This window comes from Hyperolius riggenbachi, chromosome 6, assembly GCF_040937935.1.
Source record: "Hyperolius riggenbachi isolate aHypRig1 chromosome 6, aHypRig1.pri, whole genome shotgun sequence".
Lineage (NCBI taxonomy): Eukaryota > Metazoa > Chordata > Amphibia > Anura > Hyperoliidae > Hyperolius > Hyperolius riggenbachi.
In genome coordinates, this window is record NC_090651.1 from 350,483,044 (window position 1) to 350,506,480 (window position 23,437).

At 47.0% G+C, this 23,437-nt stretch overlaps 1 protein-coding gene across 6 annotated transcripts in view; it reads left to right on the plus strand.

Moving 5' to 3' along the window:
• FAM131C (family with sequence similarity 131 member C) overlaps positions 1-23,437 on the plus strand; it is a 169,397-nt gene that overhangs the window by 131,486 nt on the left and 14,474 nt on the right. For 5 of the 6 annotated variants that reach the window (XM_068241629.1, XM_068241632.1, XM_068241630.1 and 2 more), the window contains one exon: positions 17,630-17,799. In XM_068241629.1, the coding sequence (XP_068097730.1) occupies positions 17,630-17,799 (170 nt within the window). Of the gene's footprint in view, positions 1-12,798; positions 13,091-17,629; positions 17,800-23,437 lie in introns of those variants that run through there. The other variant, XM_068241628.1, reaches the window with a different exon arrangement.

Below are 23,437 nucleotides of genomic sequence, written 5' to 3' on the forward strand. Positions count from 1 at the left end.
AGTGCATATGGGCCCAGGTGCTGGGTGGTCCTCATAGAGATGTGTGGGGGATCATTGCCTCCTTATGTGCAGAACTTGCACAGCTCAGATGTGGTCAGGTTCAGGAGGTCTTCATTGGCACCGGTGATATCGCCTCGCGGATACTTCAGAAATAAGTGGAACTGGCTGATTTCCCTCCTCTGAAATTTTGAGGAAATTTCCTGGTTTTTGTGAAATTGCAGAATTTATGAGGTAAGAAATTGTAGTGTCTGAGGTCACAGTGCCATGTTGCGGAGCTGCATTATAAAGCCTTGTAATGCAGCTTACCGCACTGCAATGCTAATACTATGGGCCTTTCGCTGTTGAAAAAGTAGCGTTGTGGTAACTCACTGCTTGCAGTGCGTTACCTCTAAACGTAGACGCGTTGCTACTTTAACGTCGCATTAAAACGCAACGTCCCACTGTGAATATGCTCTGAATCACACACCTGAAATGAGCATGCAGCTAATCCAGTCAGATTTCAGTCAGAAACGCCTAATCTGCATGCTTGTTTCGGGTCTATGGCTAAATATTACAGGCAGATCATCAGCAGGACAGCCAGGGAATCTGCATTGTTTAAAAGGAAATAAATTTGTCAGCCTCCATATTCCTCTAAGTTCAGGTGTACTTCAGGTGTATATTTAGTACAATACTAAAGGGAACCCAAGATGATGGACATATATATGCTGACCTATTTATTTTTTAACAATGCACATTGCCCGGCTGTCCTGCTGATCCCCTGCCTCTTAAGGCACGCACCCACGATGCGTGATGAGCGATCACTTCTATAATTTTGCAATGTGGGTACGTGTTTGTGATTAAACGATTGTCGCAGCGGACCAGAGCTTTAAGATCCCCAGCGAGTCCATTTGAGTTTGTTTGAACTGTAGTTGGCACCTCTCGTGTCCTGTCGCATGTTCCCGTGGTAGGAAGATGGATCGTGGAAAACTTTGTCGTCTCTTCTGGTGAGTATGTAAATTGACTACTTGCTGACTGCTCCACGCCAATTGGCGTAAGCAGTGCGGCAGCCCCAGGACCGCTCCACGCCTGTCTATGGGGCTAGCAGGAGATCGCGTGCAGGCTGCTCTGCTCCGCCTTCAGTGTCCGAGTGGCGATTGCCTCTCGGGAGACTGTTAGACAGTGAAACTGCCGTCTATTAGGGTAGTACAGCACTGTACTGGGGACAGCCGTGTGACATGGCTGTCCCCCTTGGACACAGGGAAGCGATCCGCTGTGATAGGCTGAAGCCTATCACAGCCGATCGCGCTGATAGGCTGGCCTGGGGAGGGAGGGAAGGAAGTAAAAAATAATTTTAAACAAGCAACATTTTATTTAAAAAATAATATAAATATTTATTAAAAAAAAAAAACATTGGGGGAGCGATCAGACCCCACCAACAGAGAGCTCTGTTGGTGGGGAGAAAAGGGAACTTGTGTGCTGAGTTTTACGGCCCTGCAGCTTGGCCCTAAAGCTGCAGTGGCCTATGTAACTAAAAATGGCCTGATCTTTGGGGGGGGAGGGAGGGTGGGGTTAACACTGCAGTCCTCAAGTGGTTAAAGTGTACTAGAGATCTTGTAAATAATGATTTGATACTTACCCTGGGCTTCCTCTAGCCCCATAAACACAACTGGGTCCCTCGCAGTCCTACCGTGGTCTTTAGCCATGATCAGCCCCAGTAACCGGTTTAGTCGGGTGCAGTCTGGGTCTTCTGCGCATGCCGGACCTCCAACACATGCCCAGTAGACCCGGACTGAGGCGACTGAGCCAGTTACTGGGGCTGATTGGCAGACTGTGGGAGGACGGCGTGGGACTCGCACATGTTTATGGAGCGGGAGGAAGCCATAGGTAAGTATCAAATTTTTACTTTACAAGATCTCTGGTTTACTTTAAGGGCAGAGACACTCTGTAGAGCAACTTTTTATCCGTTTTTGGTTATAAAAACACGCTCCCATTGACTTGCATTAAAATCGTGGCAAAATTGCAACACTCAGAAGTTTTGAAAAATTGTGATTGCAGCAATTTGTGCAGCGATTTTACTGCAACTCAATGGGAGCGTGTTTTTAGAAATGAAAACTGATCAAAAAAGTGCTCTGCAATGTCTCTTCCTTTATTACTTAGACCATAAGCCATAGACCCCGAACAAGTATGTAGATCAGGAGCTCTGACTGAAGTCTGACTGAATTAGCTGCATGCTTGTTCTAGGTGTGTGATTCAGACACTACTGTTGCAAGAGATCAGTAGGACAGCCAGGCAACTGGTATTGTTTAAAAGGCAATAAATATGGCAGCTTCCATATGTCTCTCACCTCGGTTTCCCTTTACAAAGGCTCAAACTCAGAGCTGGGTTGGCCATTGTTACAATTGACGTGGCTGGAAGGGCCTGCTGGGACTTGTAGTTGCACATCAGCGGACGCTGTACTGATGACGCAAGTCTCTTATCTGCTTTCTGAGCCACTAGTGAGTGTATTATGGAAATTTCCCAAGTACCGATATTATCGTTCCTCTGGCTGCCGTTTAATAATAGTTCAGAACTGCGCTTGTTTCATCTGCGCTTCTTACTTAGTTTTTCCTGCCGACGTGTTTTATGTGTTGAAGACGGAATGCTACTGACGCCTCATCGAGAAAACTGATCCGTTTCCACGGCAGCCATTAGAAAATCGTTTTTCTCTATATTATCTCTATAAAATGCAAACATTGCAGCTCATTGGATGGGATTGCTAAAAATCACCCTGGCAACGTGTTGTGAGATTTGGGGTGCAGGCGGGGCCCCCTGGTGGATCACAGCATTGCGCTGCACACTGTTGAATACACTTTTGTTGCGGCAGAGCCGTTTCTTTGCTGCTCGTTTCCGGCCTCCTCAGGTGAAAATTGTTTTATCCGCTCAGCAATTTCTGTTCTGATTGTTGGAGATCGCACGCCTCTGCCAGCCACACAAGCTTCAAGGAGGAAACTAGATTTGGCAGTGTGGTGGGCGGAGACAGGACTCTGATAATTTCCCTTAGTAAGAGGAGTAATTATTATAGATGAGCTATTCCTATTCCACACCAGACATACTCCCAAATGTGATCTGATCACAAATAAATTGGGGCAGACTGAGCTCCACCATCCTCCCTGCCCCCTCCCACCCCCCATCCTCTGAGCTCCAGCGTCCTCCCTGCCCCCTCCCACCCGCCATCCTCTGGGGTAGACTGTGCTCCAGCATCCTCCATGGCCCCTCCCACCTGCCATCCTCTGGAGTAGACTGTGCTCCAGCATCCTCCCTGACCCCTCCCACCCGCCATCCTCTGGGGTAGACTGTGCTCCAGCATCCTCCCTGACACCCCCCCCCCCCAATCTTCTGGGGTAGACTGTGCTCCAGCATCCTCCCTGCCCCCTCCCACCTGCCATCCTCAGGGGTAGACTGTGCTCCAGCATCCTCCCACCAGTGGCGTAGCTAAGGAGCGGTGGGCCCCGATGCAAGTTTTACAGTAGGGCCCCTCAAGCACTCTATACGTAACAATTGATATGGCGCACCAAAACCTGCCAAGGGCAACTACAGTGTCAGAGGTGCAAAAAGGGGATGGGGAACAGTAATGATTACCACTATTAAAAGTATCTATTGAAGTTATTATTATGGGCACAGGACCAATAGAGAGCTAATACTGTAGTTGAGGGAGGGCCCTTCGGGGCCCCTCTGGCCCAAGGGCCCCGATGCGGTCGCTACCTCTGCAACCCCTATTGCTACGCCCCTGCCTCCCACCCACAATCCTCTGAATATTCTGTGAATCGGATGCAGAAGACAGGAACAGACTCTATTGATTCTATCTATTAATACAATGGTTATAGCAGTAATAAGGAATGACGTTTGTAAGCTTGCGATGAACAGATTAGACAGAGGGGGGACAGAGCCTGCCCTAACAAGCTTACAATCTAATTGGCGAATAGTCATTCTCTTACATCTGCGTGTCATTCGGACACTGTTTCCATGGTGACGCTGCTCCCTGTCCAGGCCTGAGCTAAGAGGACCTGTCATTAGTGACTAGCAGACCGCATCTATGTACGTAAAATCAGCCTGATGCAATCTGCTCATAACTGCGCCCCCGCCCCTCCTCCAGCGACCGCTGCACATTGGGTATAAAGCATGCGGCGTTCTTTCAGGTAAAAGCTTTTAGTGAGTCATGTGGACAATTGCAAAGCCATTATCTGCCATGGAAATGTGACAAACAGGGAAGAGGGGGGCCGTAGACCCTCGTCACAATCGTATTACCGCCATTAAACACATTAGCATGTTGTCTGGCAAATTGTTGGATGTATATTCACACTACATTGCCGATTATAACTGCCAGCCTCTCCCTATAGAAAAGAGAACCTGTCGGCAGATTCTGGGCTCCCTGCCTGGGGAGGCCCCACCCCAGAGCAAGCATAAAGGGAGGGGGAGGAGACTCATGCTGAGCAGGAGAAATTACTAATGAGATGTTAATAACGAGATGAACAATGAGATGCAAATAGTTCTGTGTTGATGCAGGATTATGCACATTTTGTATGCAAATTTCTGAAGCTTGAAAATGGACCACTCAAATTTTACTTCTGGATTTGATTGGTTCATTTTTACGCTGCATAATTTTGCTTAATGCTGCATCAACTCGAAATTATTTGCATCTCATTGGCTATCCCTATTAACAGTGATGGCTCTTTCACACTACAGCAGGTTTTCTGCGTTTCAACGCAACAACGATAGTTTGCGTTGACTAAGGTAAAATAAAAGTCCATAGACTTTCATTTTACCTTTCACACCCGACGCTGCATTTCGATGCGTTGCGGTACGACGCAGTGAAATGCCTCTCAAACTCCTTGCTGCTGCCTGATAACTGCTTGCTGCTGCCTGATAACTGCTTGCTGCTGCCTGGTAACTGCTTGCTGAGCACACAGTTCCACAGTCCATGGAAAAGAGGCCTGAGGACTTGTTCACACTGGGGCGTTTTGCAGATTTTTTTAAGTGCCGGCGATTTCAGAAATCACTCTAAAAGCGCTTGTGCAATGATTCCCTATGAGAGTGTTCACAAGTGGCTGCTGCGCTTACGTTCCGCTCACAAAAGCGCTGCCTGTTCCATTTTCTGAGCGCTTTTGCTCAATGGAAGGTATAGGGAAATCACTAAGCGCTTGAAAAAGTGCTTTTGTACAGCGGTTTCCCCAGCACTTTTAATACATTGTATTTATTATTTTACAGGTCAAAGAGTTCACTTCCTGACTGACGTCAGAAAGTGAAAAAACTAATCGCTCATCAAAAGCGCTTAAAAAAGTGCTTACACAAAATCGCCCAACGCTCAGAAAACTCTTGGAAAAAAAAAACGCACACAAAAGCAATCAGCGCTGCGATTTATAATGGGAACATAACCTTACTGAGTAGAAAATTCCACAGAAAACTATGTTTCTGCTCCAAAAGAAGAGGAAGTGATGCCAGCCAAATCAAAGCCAAGAGCCAATCATTGTACACGGCTGCCGGTTAACTGACCAGAAGCGCCTGGCATGGATTCGGCTCATGTCGTTTCTGGTAACCTCTGGAAATGGGCAGATTTGTCAAACTTTTCACTAACCGCCAGTGGGGAGTTTTCCGTCCTCCGTGGCCGGGCTCTGTCCAATCGTTCTCTCCGCACCAGCTGAAAATTCCATGGGGAGGGAAAGACGAAGCAGCTGAACTCGGCACAACCCTCTGTGGCTGATTTGGGCACCGGAGTTTCAGCCAGGCGCTGCGCAGATCGGCTAAAAACTTAAAAAATTCTAGAAACTTAAAGAGACCCTGTAATAAAAAAAAAGTGCCCCTGGGGGGTACTTACCTTGGGAGGGGGAAGCCTCTGGATCCTATTGAGGCTTCCCCCGTCCTCCTCCGTCCCTCGGTGGTCTCGCAGGGCCCCTCTGAAGCCACAGCCGACAATTTGTCAGGCTATGGCGCAGGCGCAGTAGTGCCTGCAATATTTACCTCTCCAGCGCAGGCGCAGTAGCGGCTCTCAGCTCAGAATCAGGTGGAAATAGCAGATCCCAGTTGGGTCCACTCTACTGCGCAGGCGACCTGCAAATTAAAGACTTATAGGACAGCTGAAGTGAGAGCGATATGTAGGCTGACTTATTTATTTTCTTTTGAACAATACCAGTTTGATTACATACATGAAACAAGCATGCAGCAGCTAATCCAGTCAGACTTCAGTCAGAAACCTCTGACTTACATGCTTGTTCAGGGTCTAATCAGAATCAATTTATTTCGACAAGTAAGTTTGCACTTACAAGGAATTTGTCTTGGCAGTTGCTTAACAAATGCAAACAAACAAACAAAAACAAACAATCAAACAAACAAAATACGAGGACAGACAGTATGTATATTACAAGTCAAGGACAGTATGTAAGTATAGTGGCAGTAAGCAAGGTGAGAATTGTTCATTTTCAGTTCTGAGCTGATTACTTTCAAGTAATAGCAGCGCTAGCGTGATTGATTCAGCATCAAGCATGGCTACAGACTGAGGAAAAAAGTTGTTCCTGTGTTTAGAGGTTTTGGTAGCGATTGACCGGAATCTTACTCCTGAAGGCATGAGCTGGAAGATGGAGTGAGCTGGGTGGGAGGGGTCAGAGGCAATTTTGGTTGCTCTCTTTCTGCACCTGCTAGTGTAAAGATCCTGCAGGGAAGGTAAGCTACAGCCAATTATCCTTTCTGCTGTTCGGATGATGCGCTGCAGCCTCCCCTTTTCTAATGCTGAGCAGAAGCTATACAGTCATAGATGTTATTATCATAAGATGTACAGAGGCGCCAAAAGGATAAAAGTATGCTAAAAGGTTAAAATATTCGGGTGGCGGTGGTGGACCGGTCACTCCAAAAAGGACACGAAGTTGTCACTTGAGGTAAAGACAATTTAATCAAATACTCCACGAACAATTCGCAACGCGTTTCATGGGCACAGTCACGCTTCATCAGGCAATAAACATATTTTAAGCCTTTTGCATACTTTTATCCTTTTGGCGCCTCTGTACATCTTATGATCAAAATTATCCACCCTGGTGGAAGGGTGATACACCCTCTTTTCCTTCTTCAGAAAGCAACATCTTAATCCTGAGTGGGGACAGGTCTAATCTCCCCACCTGCCTATACAGTGGTTGCCTATGCGGTAACCCATGTTTGTGAGTATAATACTTACTTGTCATTTTCTTTTCCGGTTTCCAATACGTACTACACTATACTGGGCTCTCGGTTTCTCTGTTTTATAGATGTTGTTATGGTGGATTCGATGATTGCAGTGTAGAACTGCACCATTAGATTTTGAGGTAGGCCAAACTTTTTCAGCTTCCGTAGATGGTACATCCTCTGTTGCGCTTTCTTGACGATAGTGGCAGTGTTGTTGTCCCATTTTAGGTTGTTTGAGATTGTGGACCCAAGAAACTTGAATGACTCTACCTGGGTTATTGCGGATCCATTTCTGGTTAAAGGAATACTTAAGTCAAAATCAAAAAATGATTTTTACTCACCCGGGGCATCCCTCAGCCCCCTGAAGCTGTATGGTACCCTCGCAGCCTGGCTCCGATCCTCCTGTCCCCACTGGCGACTACTTCCGGGTTTGGCGACAGGCTGGGAACGCAAGTAATTTTCCTCGTTCCCAGCCGCTATATCACCCTCTATGCTGCTATAGCGTATAACATATATGCTATAGCAGCATAGAGGGTGATATAGTGGCTGGGAACGCGGAGAATCACTCGCGTTCCCAGCCTGTGGGCGGCTGTCGCCGAACCCGGAAGTAGTTGCCGGTGGGGACAGGAGGATTGGAGCCAGGCTGCGAGGGTACCATACAGCTTCAGGGGGCTGAGGGATGCCCCGGGTGAGTAAAAATCATTTTTTGATTTTGACTTAAAGAGACTCCGTAACAAAAATTGCATCCTGTTTTTTATCATCCTACAAGTTCCAAAAGCTATTCTAATGTGTTCTGGCTTACTGCAGCACTTTGTACTATCACAGTCTCTGTAATAAATCAACTTATCTCTCTCTTGTCAGACTTGTCAGCCTGTGTCTGGAAGGCTGCCAAGTTCTTCAGTGTTGTGGTTCTGCTATGAACTCCCCCTTCCAGGCCCCTGTATGCACACTGCCTGTGTATTATTTAGATTAGAGCAGCTTCTCTCTTATCTTTTACAAGCTGGATAAATCGTCCTCTGAGCTGGCTGGGCTTTCACATAGTGAGGAATTACAGACAAGGACAAAGCTGTTTGCAGGAAGAAAAGAGCAGCCTGACACTTCAGTGCATGAGAGATGCAGGAGGAAAGAAACACACAAATGATCTCTTGAGATTCAAAAGGAAGGCTGTATACAGCCTGCTTGTGTATGGATGTATTTTCTATGTGTGGACATACTGTACATCAACCTACTTCCTGTTTTGGTGGCCATTTTGTTTGTTTATAAACAAACTTTTTAAAACTGTTTTTAACCACTTTTAATGCGGCGAGGAGCGGCGAAATTGTGACAGAGGGTAATAGGAGATGTCCCCTAACGCACTGGTATGTTTACTTTTGTGTGATTTTAACAATACAGATTCTCTTTAAGTATTCCTTTAAGGGGAGGTGCTGGGGGGGAGAGCTCCTAAAGTCTATTATCATCTCCATGGTTTTGAGAGCATTTAGTTCCAAGTTGTTGCTGCTGCACCAGGAGGAAAGCCGTCCCACCACATGCCTGTATGCAGACTCGTCCCCGTTTTGTATGAGACTAACTACTGTTGTGTCATCTGCAAACTTCAGAAGCTTAACAAGAGTCAAGTTTCCATGCCAATGTCCATGCCACTCTAATAATATCCATGTCACTCTAATAATGTCCTTATCACTCTAATAATGTCCATGCCAGTCTAATAATGTTCATGCCAGTCTAATAATGTTCATGCCTGTCTAATAATGCTCATGCCTGTCTAATAACTTTCATGCCACTCTAATAACTTTCATGCCACTCTAATAACTTCCATGCCAGTCTAATAATGTCCACGCCAGTCTAATAATGTCCACGCCAGTCTAAAAATGTCCATGCTACTCTAATAATGTCCATGCCTGTCTAATAATGTCCATTCCACTGTAATAATGTCCACGCCAGTCTAATAATGTCCACGCCAGTCTAATAATGTCCACGCCAGTCTAATAATGTCCACGCCAGTCTAATAATGGCCATGCCAGTCTAAAAATGTCCATGCCTGTCTAATAATGTCCATTCCACTGTAATAATGTCCACGCCAGTCTAATAATGTCCACGCCAGTCTAATAATGTCCACGCCAGTCTAATAATGGCCATGCCAGTCTAATAATGTCCATGTCAGTCTAAAGGTGCATACACACATGCGACTATAGTCGTTTGTAACGATCGTTCCCCGATCTTTACCAACGACGATCGTTACAAAAAACGAACCACCGACTATTAAGGCAAACGACGAACGAGCCAAATCGCTACAAAAGAAAGTTCTGTCTCGGCGGATTTTAACCAACGACGATCGTTTGCAAAAGTAGTACATCGTTGGAAACGGTCGTTCGTACTAGGCTTGACATGCGCATTTCACAATTTCTCCGTGAAACTTCTCATTTTTATGTGCAGGCGCAATAGTTGCTTTACGTGATGTAATGTTCGTTCTAACGATCAGATCGTTACACACCTTTTAAAACTAACTTTACTTAGGTCGTTCTTTCATCAATTAAAAGTTAGTTTGTCGTTCTCAACGAACGATCGTTGTCACATGTGTGTACGTAGCATAAGGCCAATTCTGGGGATGACAGTTATGTATGCAGATGATGCCCTGCAAGGTGTTGAACCCAGGGCTCTGGTGCTGTAAGGTGAATGTTCTGCCCACTATCCCTTACTGTCTTGAGTATAAAAAAAATAAACAATTTGCATACAATAAACAAAATTGCCTACATTTTCACTCCTGTACTATAATAATGTTGATAATTTTCTGTTCATTTAATTTACATATCATGAAACATTATTACACTTATAACATGCCAGTGCGTTCCCCCCCCCCCCTCCCCCATACACTGTGCAGCAGGGCGGGGTCAGTGTATGACCGGTCTCCTCTGATATTTATGCACATTGTGTCGCTGTGTGCTGGATCCACCATTGCTGCGGTGCGGTCAGAAGCAGACAGTGTTTTCCAGTCAGCGGCAGTAATGTGGCCCCCTCTGTACTGGCAGGAGTGCAACACACTGTGCTTTTCAATGTCACTTTACTGTACCCCACAAATGTCACATTCACTAATGTCACAGTGACCAGTGGCTTGTGCAATGATTCCCTATGAGAGAGTTCACATCTAAGCGGTTCGTTTCCAATCCGCTCAGCAAAGCGCTGCCTGTACCATTTTTGAGGCGATTTTGCCTCAATGGAAGGTATAGGAAAAACGCAAAACGCTCACAAAATCGCTTTGTGCAGCGATTGCGCTCGCCTTTTTAAGAATAAATACATTGTATTTATTCTTTTCCAGTTCAAAGAGTTCACTTCCTGACATGCGGTTCTCTGCTTGCTATAACTGAATTGCTGTTGTTTATCCCCTGCTTATTGCCTGAAGAAGTGGGCTGTGCCCGCAAAATGCGTTGCATCTTTGGGGTATTTTCAATAAATGTGTTTATCTAAATATTTACAGTCCTTGGTGTCTGCTTTAAAGGAGGCGAGTCCACCACTTCCTCCCAGCAATTTTTTAAAAATTTTATGTACTTTTATCCTTCTGGCGCCTCTGTTCACCTACCAATATACTTCCTGACATGCGTCAGGGAGTGAATTAAAAAAAACGCTCTGAAAAAAAACGCTTAGAAAAGTGCTTTTAACAAAAAGGCACTGCCCACCCAAGCGCCAAGAATTGCAAAAAAAATTGCAAAAAACAAAAACGCCCAACACTAACGCAATGTGAACAAGGCCTCAGGGAGGTTTTCAAACCGCTAGCGATTTCCCTAAACACTCAGCTAATATTATTGGATGGGCCAAATACCACTGGAGCGATTGCGATTTCCAAATTGCAAAACAGGACATGCAGCATTTTTGAGCGTCAGCATTTCTGCAATGTAAAGTATATAAAGGGATTTGCTAGCGTTTTTAAATTACTGTACACTAAAAAAAATAAAAATTAATTTCAATCAGAATTAAAAACGCAAATCGCAAATTTTGAATAGAAAAATTGATGGGGACGGGGGTTGTGGGTAGGAGTTAAGGGTGGCAAGAATGGAGAATGGACGAATGTATAGGAGTGAAAGTTTTTCTCTGAATGGCTCAGAAAGGAGTATTAGTAAATAGCATTAATAATGTATTAAAGGAGTCTCTCAATGTTAACCTATGATGACAGTTCAGCTCAACTCGGGAGCATAGCAATGAAGTGATGTACTCATAAGTTAAAGAGACACTGAAGCGAAAAAAAATATATGATATAATGAATTGGTTGTGTACTATGAATAATTACTAGAAGATTAGCAGCAAAGAAAATATTCTCATATTTTTATTTTCAGATATATAGTGTTTTTTCTAACATTGCATCATTCTCTAATATGTGCAGATTACACAACACTCTGCATTCAAAATGATTCTTTCAGAGCAGTGTGTGAACTAATGACCTCTCCTCTGGCAGAGGAAAAGTAAAAAATTAACTAACAGTTGAGATAATAAAAGTCAGAAAACAGCCCTCTCCACGACTTTGAAAGTCGTAGAGCTTAATGACTTTTTTGTATAGAGATAACAACTGGAGTTTCTTAAATCTTCCTGTACTGGAAACAATTAGACTGATGTTTCTGATCTTAATGTTTTATTTCTTAGCTGTACTACACATACAAATCATAATATCATAATTTTTTTTTTCACTTCAGTGTCTCTTTAAGCTTGTGAATGATCTGAGGTTTAAAAAAAAAAAAAAAAATAGAAAATAAAAAAATAAAAATGCAAATCGCTACACAATCGCTGGCAGAAAGCTTACAATTTTTAAAATCGCTACCAAAATCGCCAGAAAACGCTCATGAAATCGCTTACAAAACTCTCATTAAAAATGCTAGCGATTCCGATTAGCTATAGCACTTTGTAGCGGGTTCCAGGCCTCTCTACGATACATGGCCGTGAGAGATGCTGCAATCATTAATTTAACCATTACCCAGTCACCGCTATGTCTTGATATGACCCATGCTACGGCTGCAATGATCATTAGCAAATAGCAGCAACTTCGTACTCTTTCAGTACGTAGGTTCACTTTCCAGTAGGACCGGTACATCCAAAGGGGCAAAACAGGCAACTGCCCAGGGCCTGGGGCGTAACTAGAGGGAAGCAGCCCTTGAAATCACAGGGGGCCCCAAACTACTAACCTTACCTTCCCCTGATACAGGGGACTAGGGCCACCAGGCTGTTAAGGGCACCAAGGGGAGGCAAGGGAAGGTGTGTGAGCATGGGGGGGGGGGGGCAGTGATGGATTCAGATGTAATGGTGCCCCCTTTGTGGTCTTTTTGGTAAGATGAAGTGAAGAGAGAAGGTTTCTGGTGGGCCCCTGACACTCACTAGGCCCCGAGCACATGCCTAGGTTGCCTGGTGGATGATCCTGCTCTGGGGGGGCATGAATTGTAGTTATGTCACTGCCAGGACCCCAAACTTCCTAGAGGCCCTCAAGGCAGGAAGTGTGTAGGTCACAACAACTCCACAGTCAGGACTATAATAATAAGCAAGGGGCCCCACATTCACTATTATCCTGGGCGCTATTTTACCTAAAACCGTCCCTGGTTGCCAGGAAACAGGTTCCAGGCAGATTCTCTTTTTTTTCACCTGCTCTGGAGATGCTAATCTCAGCCATTTATACTGAAGGTCTTTTCCTGCCATGAGCGGAATTCAGCGGAGCTCTGGTGGTCGGAGAAGGGAGGCTCAGCTGTGATGCTCTCTGCACTGCATGCTGGGAAGGTGAGGGTTAATCGCACATCCCCCCCTCTTCATCTCAGAGATGTGACGCTCGTGGTGACGTCTCTGTCTCCACAGGGAGACCCGTCTCTGAGCAGCGATGTCACTGGAACCTGGAGGGCTCGCCGACGCCGTCCGGCCGTGTCACACAACGCTGCTCGGCCTGTCTCTTTATCACAGATCGGCCGGATAATGTTCTCCGACTCCCTAAAAATAAAGGATGCTAAAACAGCGACACATCTAACAGCCAATCACAAGTGCCTTTCATTGTCCGGGATATGTCAGCACAGATCTGATTGGCTGCTGTACTTTTTGTTGTCCTATTGATGATTATGATAATAATATTGTTATTATTAGTATTAAAGTGACACTGAAGAAAAAAAAAACCCTCATGATATAATGAATTGTATGTGTAGTATGGTTAATTAACATTAGTAGCAAAGAAAACTGTGTTGTATTTTTATTTTCATGTATATAGCTTTTTTTTTTATAACATTGCATCATTCTCTAATAATTGCAGTTTCCACAATACACAATTATGATACATTGAAAGGACCAATCAGAATTAAAATCGCAAATCGCTACACAATCACTGGCAAAAAGCTTACAGTTTTTAAAATCGATCCCAAAAGCGCGGGAAAACGCTCATGAAATCGCTTACAAATCGCTTATTAAAAACGCTAGCGCTTGTACTAGCGATTTGCGATTTGTAGTGGGTTCCAGGCCTGAGAGAGTTGAGATAAGAGCTTCAAAAGACAGTGCTGTCCATTACTTTACAAAGTGGCAGAGCTCAAAGAAGCTCTTTTGCATACATAACACATGAAGTTTCTTAACTCTTCCTGTACTGGAAACAATATGAGACTCATATCTGTGCTAATAATGTTTTAAGCTGTACTACACATACATATTATATCATACGTTTATTTTCACTTCAGATTCCCTTTAAAATATACAGTGCTACCCATAATTATTCATAATCCTGGCAAATTCTGACTTCGTTACTTTTATTCAACCAGCAAGTAATTTTTGGGTGGGAAGTGACATAGATGTCTCCTAAAAGATAATAAGACAATGTACAAGAAACATTATTGTGGAAAAAAAACATTTCCTGTATGATACATGTTAAGGCGCTGAGCGGCCATTATTGAATTGTACGCTTTGCACGCTGTGTCCTCCTGCAGGACTGATGATTTTTCTTATTGAATTAGTTGGTCAATGCAGTTCATCCGATTATCCAGAGATCTCTCTGCAGCGAGAGTACGTTTCCTTCTCAGCAGTATTTTAGGCCACACATGCAGCAATCTGACTGAAGAAAGTATGTGCTGTCTTACCCTCAGGCCAGCATCAGACTGTATTGGCGGCAGCGTTGCAGTGCAGCCCGGTAGCCTTCGGGGTTTACCGCGTTAGTATGCAATAATCCCCTTCTGACTGGGATCCAAACAGGAAGTGATGCTCGCTTGCGGTCACTTACTGTTTTAGAGATATGGAAGTGCGCGTTGCCATGCATGCGCCGCAACGCCAATTATCGCCATGGACTTGCATGCTCAGCTGGGGTGGAGACGCAGAGGAAGTGTACATGCTCAGGAGGGTGGGGGTTCAGGGTAAACACGCATGCTCAGCTGGGGTGGAGATGCAGGGGAAATGTTAAAGGGGAACTGAAGAGAGAGGTATATGGAGGCTGCCATGTTTATATCCTTTTAAGCAATACCAGTTGCCTGGCTGGCCTGCCGATCCTTTGCCTCTAATACTATTAGCCATAGCCCCTGAACAAGCATGCAGCAGATCAGGTGTTTCAGACTTTAAAGTCAGATCTGACAAGACTAGCTGCATGCTTGTTTCTGGTGTTATTCAGATACTACTGCAGAGAAATAGACCAGCAGGGCTGCCAGGCAACTGGTATTGATTAAAAGGAAATAAATATGGCAGCCTCTGTATACCTCTTACTTCAGTTCCCCTTTAAGGGGCAGTCATTTTTCCATTCACAGAACCACAGGCTGCCAGCTATTTTTATCTACTGTGTGGTGTGACACAGAAAAAAAAAGTATATTCAGGTATATTCAGTTGTTCAGGCATATCAGTCACATGATGACAGCATGATGCTTGTGTTTTTAGCTTGTTTCCCAAGGAAGCATGCGTGTCTCGGTCTCCATGGCAACTGTCCAGACTTCGACTGTAAAGTGCTCAGGAGGACGTAGAGTGGAGCTTTGTTAAACGCAGAGCATGGTTACTATAGTGATATGCAGAGCAAGGCTGACTTTTTACATCTAATGGGGAGCTTTTATGTGGCCCAGACTCCTGCAGAGCACCGTACTGCCAGGATGGGCAATGGGGCAGCTGCCCAGGGCGTAGGAGGCAGAAGGGGCTCTGTCATATAATCACGGGGGTAAATATGTGTGAATGTGGCTCCAGTCACACTTCTGTACATCCAGCAGCGTTAGTCTTTACCGTCTCTGTCATCTGTGTTTGGATTGCTTCACACCTCCATCTGTGTCAGCGTGCAAATTCACATATCTTCACATGTACACTGCAGGCGTCCTACCACAACTCACTACTGTATTCATCTGACGGCCAAACAGCAGCAAAATATGCAACAGAGGCTTCCTTCAAGGCAAAACTTCTGTACGTGGAAGTTTATGCGATTACATTCATTCGGTGGCCTGTCTGTGGCCTTGGGTCTGACATGACAAGAGAATATTATTAACAACCTTTTAAAATAATTTCCCTTTGAAATGTGTCATGTGCTAAGCTCTTTGTCTCCTCAACTTTCTGACAAGTGATAGGGAGGCATCAGGAGATAGGGAGGAGTCAGGAGATGCAGATGGTGTGGAGTAAGGAGATGCAAATGGTGTGGAGTAAGGAGATGCAGATGGGGAGGTGTCAGGAGATGCAAATGGGGTAGAGTCAGGAGATGCAGATGGGGAGGAGTCAGGAGATGCAGATGGGGAGGAGTCAGGAGATGCAGATGGGGAGGAGTCGGGAGATGCAGATGGGGTGGAGTCGGGAGATGCAGATGGGGTGGAGTCGGGAGATGCAGATGGGGTGGAGTCGGGAGATGCAGATGGGAAGAGTCAGGAGATGCAGATGGGGAGGTGTCAGGAGATGCAAATGGGGTGGAGTAAGGAGATGCAAATGGGGTGGAGTAAGGAGATGCAGATGGGGTGAAGTCAGGAGATGCAGATGGGGTGAAGTCAGGAGATGCAGATGGGGTGGAGTCAGGAGATGCAGATGGGGTGGAGTCAGGAGATGCAGATGGGGTGGAGTCAGGAGATGCAGATGGGGTGGAGTCAGGAGATGCAGATGGGAAGGAGTCAGGAGATGCAGATGGGAAGGAGTCAGGAGATACAGATGGGAAGGAGTCAGGAGATACAGATGGGAAGGAGTCAGGAGATACAGATGGGAAGGAGTCAGGAGATACAGATGGGAAGGAGTCAGGAGATGCAGATGGGAAGGAGTCAGGAGATGCAGATGGGAAGGAGTCAGGAGATGCAGATGGGAAGGAGTCAGGAGATGCAGATGGGAAGGAGTCAGGAGATGCAGATGGGAAGGAGTCAGGAGATGCAGATGGGAAGGAGTCGGAAGATGCAGATGGGAAGGAGTCGGAAGATGCAGATGGGAAGGAGTCAGGAGATACAGATGGGAAGGAGTCAGGAGATACAGATGGGAAGGAGTCAGGAGATACAGATGGGAAGGAGTCAGGAGATACAGATGGGAAGGAGTCAGGAGATACAGATGGGAAGGAGTCAGGAGATACAGATGGGAAGGAGTCAGGAGATACAGATGGGAAGGAGTCAGGAGATACAGATGGGAAGGAGTCAGGAGATACAGATGGGAAGGAGTCAGGAGATACAGATGGGAAGGAGTCAGGAGATGCAGATGGGAGGAGTCAGAAGATGCAGGTGGGAGGAGTCAGAAGATGCAGGTGGGAGGAGTCAAAAGATACAGATGGGACGGAGTCAGGAAATGCAGGCGGAAGGAGTCAGGAAATTCAGGTGGGAGGAGTCAGGGGATACAGATGGGAAGGAGTCAGGAGATGCAGATGGGAAGGAGTCAGGAGATGCAGATGGGAAGGAGTCAGGAGATGCAGATGGGGAGGAGTCAGAAGTTACAGCTCACTGATAATCTGCTTTTATAGTCCCTGAGAAGTGATGAAGGCTGGTCTTTACACCTACAGCCAGAGGTGCACATTATCTGTTCCACCCACGTTTGATTATGTGAAATAAAGTATCTGCGCATGAGCGGACCACATGTGCAGTAGACCCGACTGACGCGACTGAGCCTGTTAGCGGGGCTGATCGCGGCTGAACGGCAGACCACGGGAGGACGGCGTGGGACTCTCGCACGTGCTTATGCTGCAGGAGGAAGTACCGGGTGAGTATCAAATCTTTTTTCCACAGCTCTGGTTTACTGGTTTTCCACCATGTCAGGTGAGATACCCGCACTCACTGTAAACAATCGCCTAAAACAATCACGTTTTTATTCACGTTCATTCTGCAGGTGAAAAAGTCTGTTGTGCATATGCAGTGTAGCAGGTTGCTCTGAGCAGGTATTTTCCCTGCACTGGACTTAACACACAAACCCCTTATTTACTGAATGCCAAGTGGGTTATATGCAGTGATTTGCATGTATCAGATTGTGAGCTCTTGGGACAAGATATTTTGCCTATGACCGGAAATATTTTTGCTTATTCAATGATTTTCACCATTTTTTTTTTCTTCTGGTTTAGAGTTTTTCTTCAGTGGCCACAAGGAGTTTCATTTGTCCAACAACAACAACACAAAGCCGTCGAGCCCCCCGGTGTCAGCAGAGATCCCCCCACCACCAGAGGGCACCGCTCCCACCGAGAGCCCGGAGGAAGAGGAGGAGGAGGAAGAGGAGGAGGTGGAGCTGGGGAAGGTAAGGCCACATCTCGCCTGGGGTAAAGTCTGAGGAGCTTCCCCACAGGGAGGCGCCGTGTTGTGTATTTTAAGGAGACCACAGATTTGGGGCACACCATACCCAAGTCCAGGGGCAGATCTACAAATCATGGGGGCCCCCAGCAAAACTTTGCTGGGGCCCCCAATGTCCACACCCCTTCCCTTGGTGACTGTTACGGCCAGTGGCGTAGCTACAAACCTCTGGGCCCCGATGCGGAATCTGGATGTGGGCCCCCCCCGGCAACAACAGCCCCCCCTCCCCCGGCAACACCCGACGGATGCACACACATATCAAAATCCCTATAGCCAGCTATAGGTACCCCCAGTATAGGTAGTCAGGCATAGGTAAGCCAGTATAGTTGCCCCCGGTATAGGTGAGATAGGCAGGCGCCGCCGGTATAAGTTAGTTAGATAGGTGCCCCCAGTACAGGTTAGCTAGGTGGGTGCCTCTAATATAGGTAGCCAGAATAGTTGCCCCCAGCGTAGGTTAGATAGGTAGGTGCCCCCAGTATAGGTTAGTTAGGTAGGTGCCTCCAATATAGGTAGCCAGTTTAGTTGCCACCTGTATAGGCTAGCTAGGTGCCCCCAATACAGGTTAGATAAGTAAGTGCCCCCAGTATAGGTTAGATAGGTAGGTGCCCCCAGTATAAATTAGATTAGGTCGGTGCCCCCTAGTATAGGTTAGATTAGGTAGCTGCCCCCCAGTATAGGTTAGATTAGGTAGCTGCCCCCCAGGATAGATTAGGTAGCTGCCCCCAGGATAGATTAGGTAGCTGCCCCCCAGGATAGATTAGGTAGCTGCCCCCAGGATAGATTAGGTAGCTGCCCCCCAGTATAGGTTAGATTAGGTAGCTGCCCCCCAGTATAGGTTAGATTAGGTAGCTGCCCCCCAGGATAGATTAGGTAGCTGCCCCCAGGATAGATTAGGTAGCTGCCCCCCAGGATAGATTAGGTAGCTGCCCCCAGGATAGATTAGGTAGCTGCCCCCCAGTATAGGTTAGATTAGGTAGCTGCCCCCCAGGATAGATTAGGTAGCTGCCCCCCAGGATAGATTAGGTAGCTGCCCCCCAGGATAGATTAGGTAGCTGCCCCCCAGGATAGATTAGGTAGCTGCCCCCCAGGATACATTAGGTAGGTGCCCCCCAGTATAGGTTAGATTAGGTAGGTGCCCCCCAGTATAGGTTAGATTAGGTAGCTGCCCCCCAGTATAGGTTAGATTAGGTAGCTGCCCCCCAGGATAGATTAGATAGCTGCCCCCCAGGATTAGGTTAGAATAGGTAGGTGCCCCCCAGGATAGATTAGGTAGCTGCCCCCCAGGATAGATTAGGTAGCTGCCCCCCAGGATTAGGTTAGATTAGGTAGCTGCCCCCCAGGATAGATTAGGTAGCTGCCCCCCAGGATAGATTAGGTAGCTGCCCCCCAGGATAGATTAGGTAGCTGCCCCCCAGGATAGATTAGGTAGCTGCCCCCAGGATAGATTAGGTAGGTGCCCCCCAGGATAGATTAGGTAGCTGCCCCCAGGATAGATTAGGTAGCTGCCCCCAGGATAGATTAGATTAGGTAGCTGCCCCCCAGGATAGATTAGGTAGCTGCCCCCCAGGATAGGTTAGGTAGGTGCCCCCCAGTATAGGTTAGATTAGGTAGCTGCCCCCCAGGATTAGGTTAGATTAGGTAGCTGCCCCCCAGGATTAGGTTAGGTAGCTGCCCCCCAGGATAGATTAGGTAGCTGCCCCCCAGTATAGGTTAGATTAGGTAGCTGCCCCCCAGGATAGATTAGGTAGCTGCCCCCAGGATAGATTAGGTAGCTGCCCCCCAGGATAGATTAGGTAGGTGCCCCCCAGTATAGGTTAGATTAGGTAGCTGCCCCCCAGGATTAGGTTAGATTAGGTAGCTGCCCCCAGGATAGATTAGGTAGCTGCCCCTCAGGATAGATTAGGTAGGTGCCCCCCAGTATAGGTTAGATTAGGTAGCTGCCCCCCAGGATTAGGTTAGATTAGGTAGCTGCCCCCCAGGATAGATTAGGTAGCTGCCCCCCAGGATAGATTAGGTAGGTGCCTCCCAGTATAGGTTAGATTAGGTAGCTGCCCCCCAGGATAGATTAGGTAGCTGCCCCCCAGGATAGATTAGGTAGCTGCCCCCCAGGATTAGGTTAGATTAGGTAGCTGCCCCCCAGGATAGATTAGGTAGCTGCCCCCCAGGATAGATTAGGTAGGTGCCCCCCAGTATAGGTTAGATTAGGTAGCTGCCCCCCAGGATAGATTAGGTAGCTGCCCCCCAGGATAGATTAGGTAGCTGCCCCCCAGGATTAGGTTAGATTAGGTAGCTGCCCCCCAGGATAGATTAGGTAGCTGCCCCCCAGGATAGATTAGGTAGCTGCCCCCCAGGATACATTAGGTAGGTGCCCCCCAGTATAGGTTAGATTAGGTAGCTGCCCCCCAGTATAGGTTAGATTAGGTAGCTGCCCCCCAGGATTAGGTTAGAATAGGTAGGTGCCCCCCAGGATAGATTAGGTAGCTGCCCCCCAGGATAGATTAGGTAGCTGCCCCCCAGGATTAGGTTAGATTAGGTAGCTGCCCCCCAGGATAGATTAGGTAGCTGCCCCCCAGGATAGATTAGGTAGCTGCCCCCCAGGATAGATTAGGTAGCTGCCCCCCAGGATAGATTAGGTAGCTGCCCCCCAGGATAGATTAGGTAGCTGCCCCCAGGATAGATTAGATTAGGTAGCTGCCCCCAGGATAGATTAGGTAGGTGCCCCCCAGGATAGATTAGGTAGCTGCCCCCCGGATAGATTAGGTAGCTGCCCCCAGGATAGATTAGATTAGGTAGCTGCCCCCCAGGATAGATTAGGTAGCTGCCCCCCAGGATAGATTAGGTAGGTGCCCCCCAGTATAGGTTAGATTAGGTAGCTGCCCCCCAGGATTAGGTTAGATTAGGTAGCTGCCCCCCAGGATAGATTAGGTAGCTGCCCCCCAGGATAGATTAGGTAGGTGCCTCCCAGTATAGGTTAGATTAGCTAGCTGCCCCCCAGGATAGATTAGGTAGCTGCCCCCAGGATAGATTAGGTAGCTGCCCCCCAGGATAGATTAGGTAGGTGCCCCCCAGTATAGGTTAGATTAGGTAGCTGCCCCCCAGGATTAGGTTAGATTAGGTAGCTGCCCCCAGGATAGATTAGGTAGCTGCCCCTCAGGATAGATTAGGTAGGTGCCCCCCAGTATAGGTTAGATTAGGTAGCTGCCCCCCAGGATTAGGTTAGATTAGGTAGCTGCCCCCCAGGATAGATTAGGTAGCTGCCCCCCAGGATAGATTAGGTAGCTGCCCCCCAGGATAGATTAGGTAGCTGCCCCCCAGGATTAGGTTAGATTAGGTAGCTGCCCCCCAGGATAGATTAGGTAGCTGCCCCCCAGGATAGATTAGGTAGGTGCCCCCCAGTATAGGTTAGATTAGGTAGGTGCCCCCCAGGATAGATTAGGTAGCTGCCCCCCAGGATAGATTAGGTAGCTGCCCCGTCCCCATAATGGAGGGGGGGGGCCGCAGCCACGGGGAGGGCAGCCCGACCTCTCCCTCCCTTCCTCTCCCCGGGCCCCCCCCCCCCCCCCCCTCAGATGCAGAGTGAGCGGCTCACGGAAGCTGGTCTGCAGTGCAGCGGTGTACCCAATTGTCTACCCGGCTCACGGAAGCGCTATAGGCAGAACTCACCTCCGTCCCTGGTTCCAATCGCCGCTGATCTCTTCTCTGGCTGGCTCTGCATAGATGCTGTTACACACGCAGCTTCCTGTTTAGCCGGAAGCTGCGTGTGTAACAACATCTATGCAGAGCCAGCCAGAGAGGAGATCAGCGGCGAGTGGAACGCAGGGAGGTGAGTTCTGCCTATAGCGCTTCCGTGAGCCGCTCACTCTGCATCTGAGGGGGGGCCCCGGGGAGAGGAAGGGAGGGAGAGGTCGGGCTGCCCTCCCCGCGGCTGCGGCTCCCTCCTACCAGCGCGCACGGGCGCATGGCCCTCCAAACGGAGATGGGCCCCCCGGGCCCCTCCCCCGCCTCCTCAGGAGCCGGGCCCGGTCGCCAAGGCGACCACTGCGACCACGGGCCCTACGCCCTTGGTTACGGCCTTAGGGCCCATCTCACAAGGGTCATAAAACAAGTGTGGCCATCAGGATCTTCATACCCATAACAAGCGTAGCCACAAAACACCTGATCTGAAGCATGGACCCCTTTATTGGAGGAAGGGAAGGTTAGTAGTTGTGGCCCCTTTACAGCTCTGGGCCCTCCTGCAGTCGCAGCGGCTGCTCCCCTCTAGTTCCGCCCCTGCACAAGTCCTGCCACGTTCCTGGATACAGCACAATAACGTACAATCGCCAACAGAGGTGTTATGGATGTGTTTTCCCCACAGATGTAGGGTGACCCGATGGGTTCAGCTGGAAAGGAGGACAAGGACAGTCATAAGGGAGGGCAAACCTATATTTTCCAACTCTCTGGTTACCATACGTTACACATAGCCATACCTCCCAACATTTTCAGATCAGAAAGTGGGAAACTTAGGCCACACCCATAATCACACCCCTGACACACCTCTAGTCACACATAATATAAAGATTTCTTAGAAAAAATATGTTGTTTTATAATTCATACCACACTGGTTTCTATCCTGATTCATTTTCCTTCATAACCTTTTCACCTCCCCCAGCAGGAGTATCTACCTCCCTGTATTTACACAAATATAAACAAATACAAACACTTGGTTCTGTTTCTATTTATAGAACACACTAACTCTGTATCTCCATCTTGTGGCCAAAAAGTAAAACCACATCCAAATACCCTATTATACACCTTCCCATAGAAAAATGAAATACATTTACATTATTTTTAAAAACCCTTCGAGGTGAAATGGTTTTTAAAATCATGAATATATCGATTTAAAGGATATAAATAACATTTAGAGTATATATAACATTTTTTCAGTAGAAAAATACATATATTTCCACAGATCTGTACATCAGTCCTGAAAGAGGGACAAATGAGGGAGAAAGAGGGATAAGGGTCCCAAACAGAGACTGTCCCTCCAAAAGAGGGGCTTTTGGAGGGACAGTCCCTTTTTGGGAACCCGGTCCCCCTGTCCCTCTTTCTTCCTCATTTGTCCCACCTTCAGGTCTGATGTACAGATCTGTGGAAATATGTGTATTGTTCTCCTGAAAAATGTGTTTAATTGACTTAAAACTTTATTCCCATCTTTTAAATTGATGTATTTCTTATTTTTCCATGTAAATATGAAGGGAAATCAACCAGGATACAAAGGACCAATGTGGTTTGGATTATAAAACAACATATTTTTCTTAAGAAATCTTTATGGTATGCATGACTAGGGCTGTGCCTGGGGCGTGACTAGGGTGTGCCAGGGGCGTGGCTTAAGTCTCTTTTTTTTTATCTCAAAAAGTTGGGAGGCATGTGTGACAGTTTTTCTTTGTCCTTCCTCAAAACACAGAGATTTCGTGATGATCAGCAAACTTTCATTTTCTTATTTCGGTTTTGGGCTTTTCTGTTTCTTATGAATTTGACATTTTCCGAAAACGTATTTGTTAACCCTTTTTCAACAAAAAAACTGCTAACTGCTGTCCGTTGCGCTG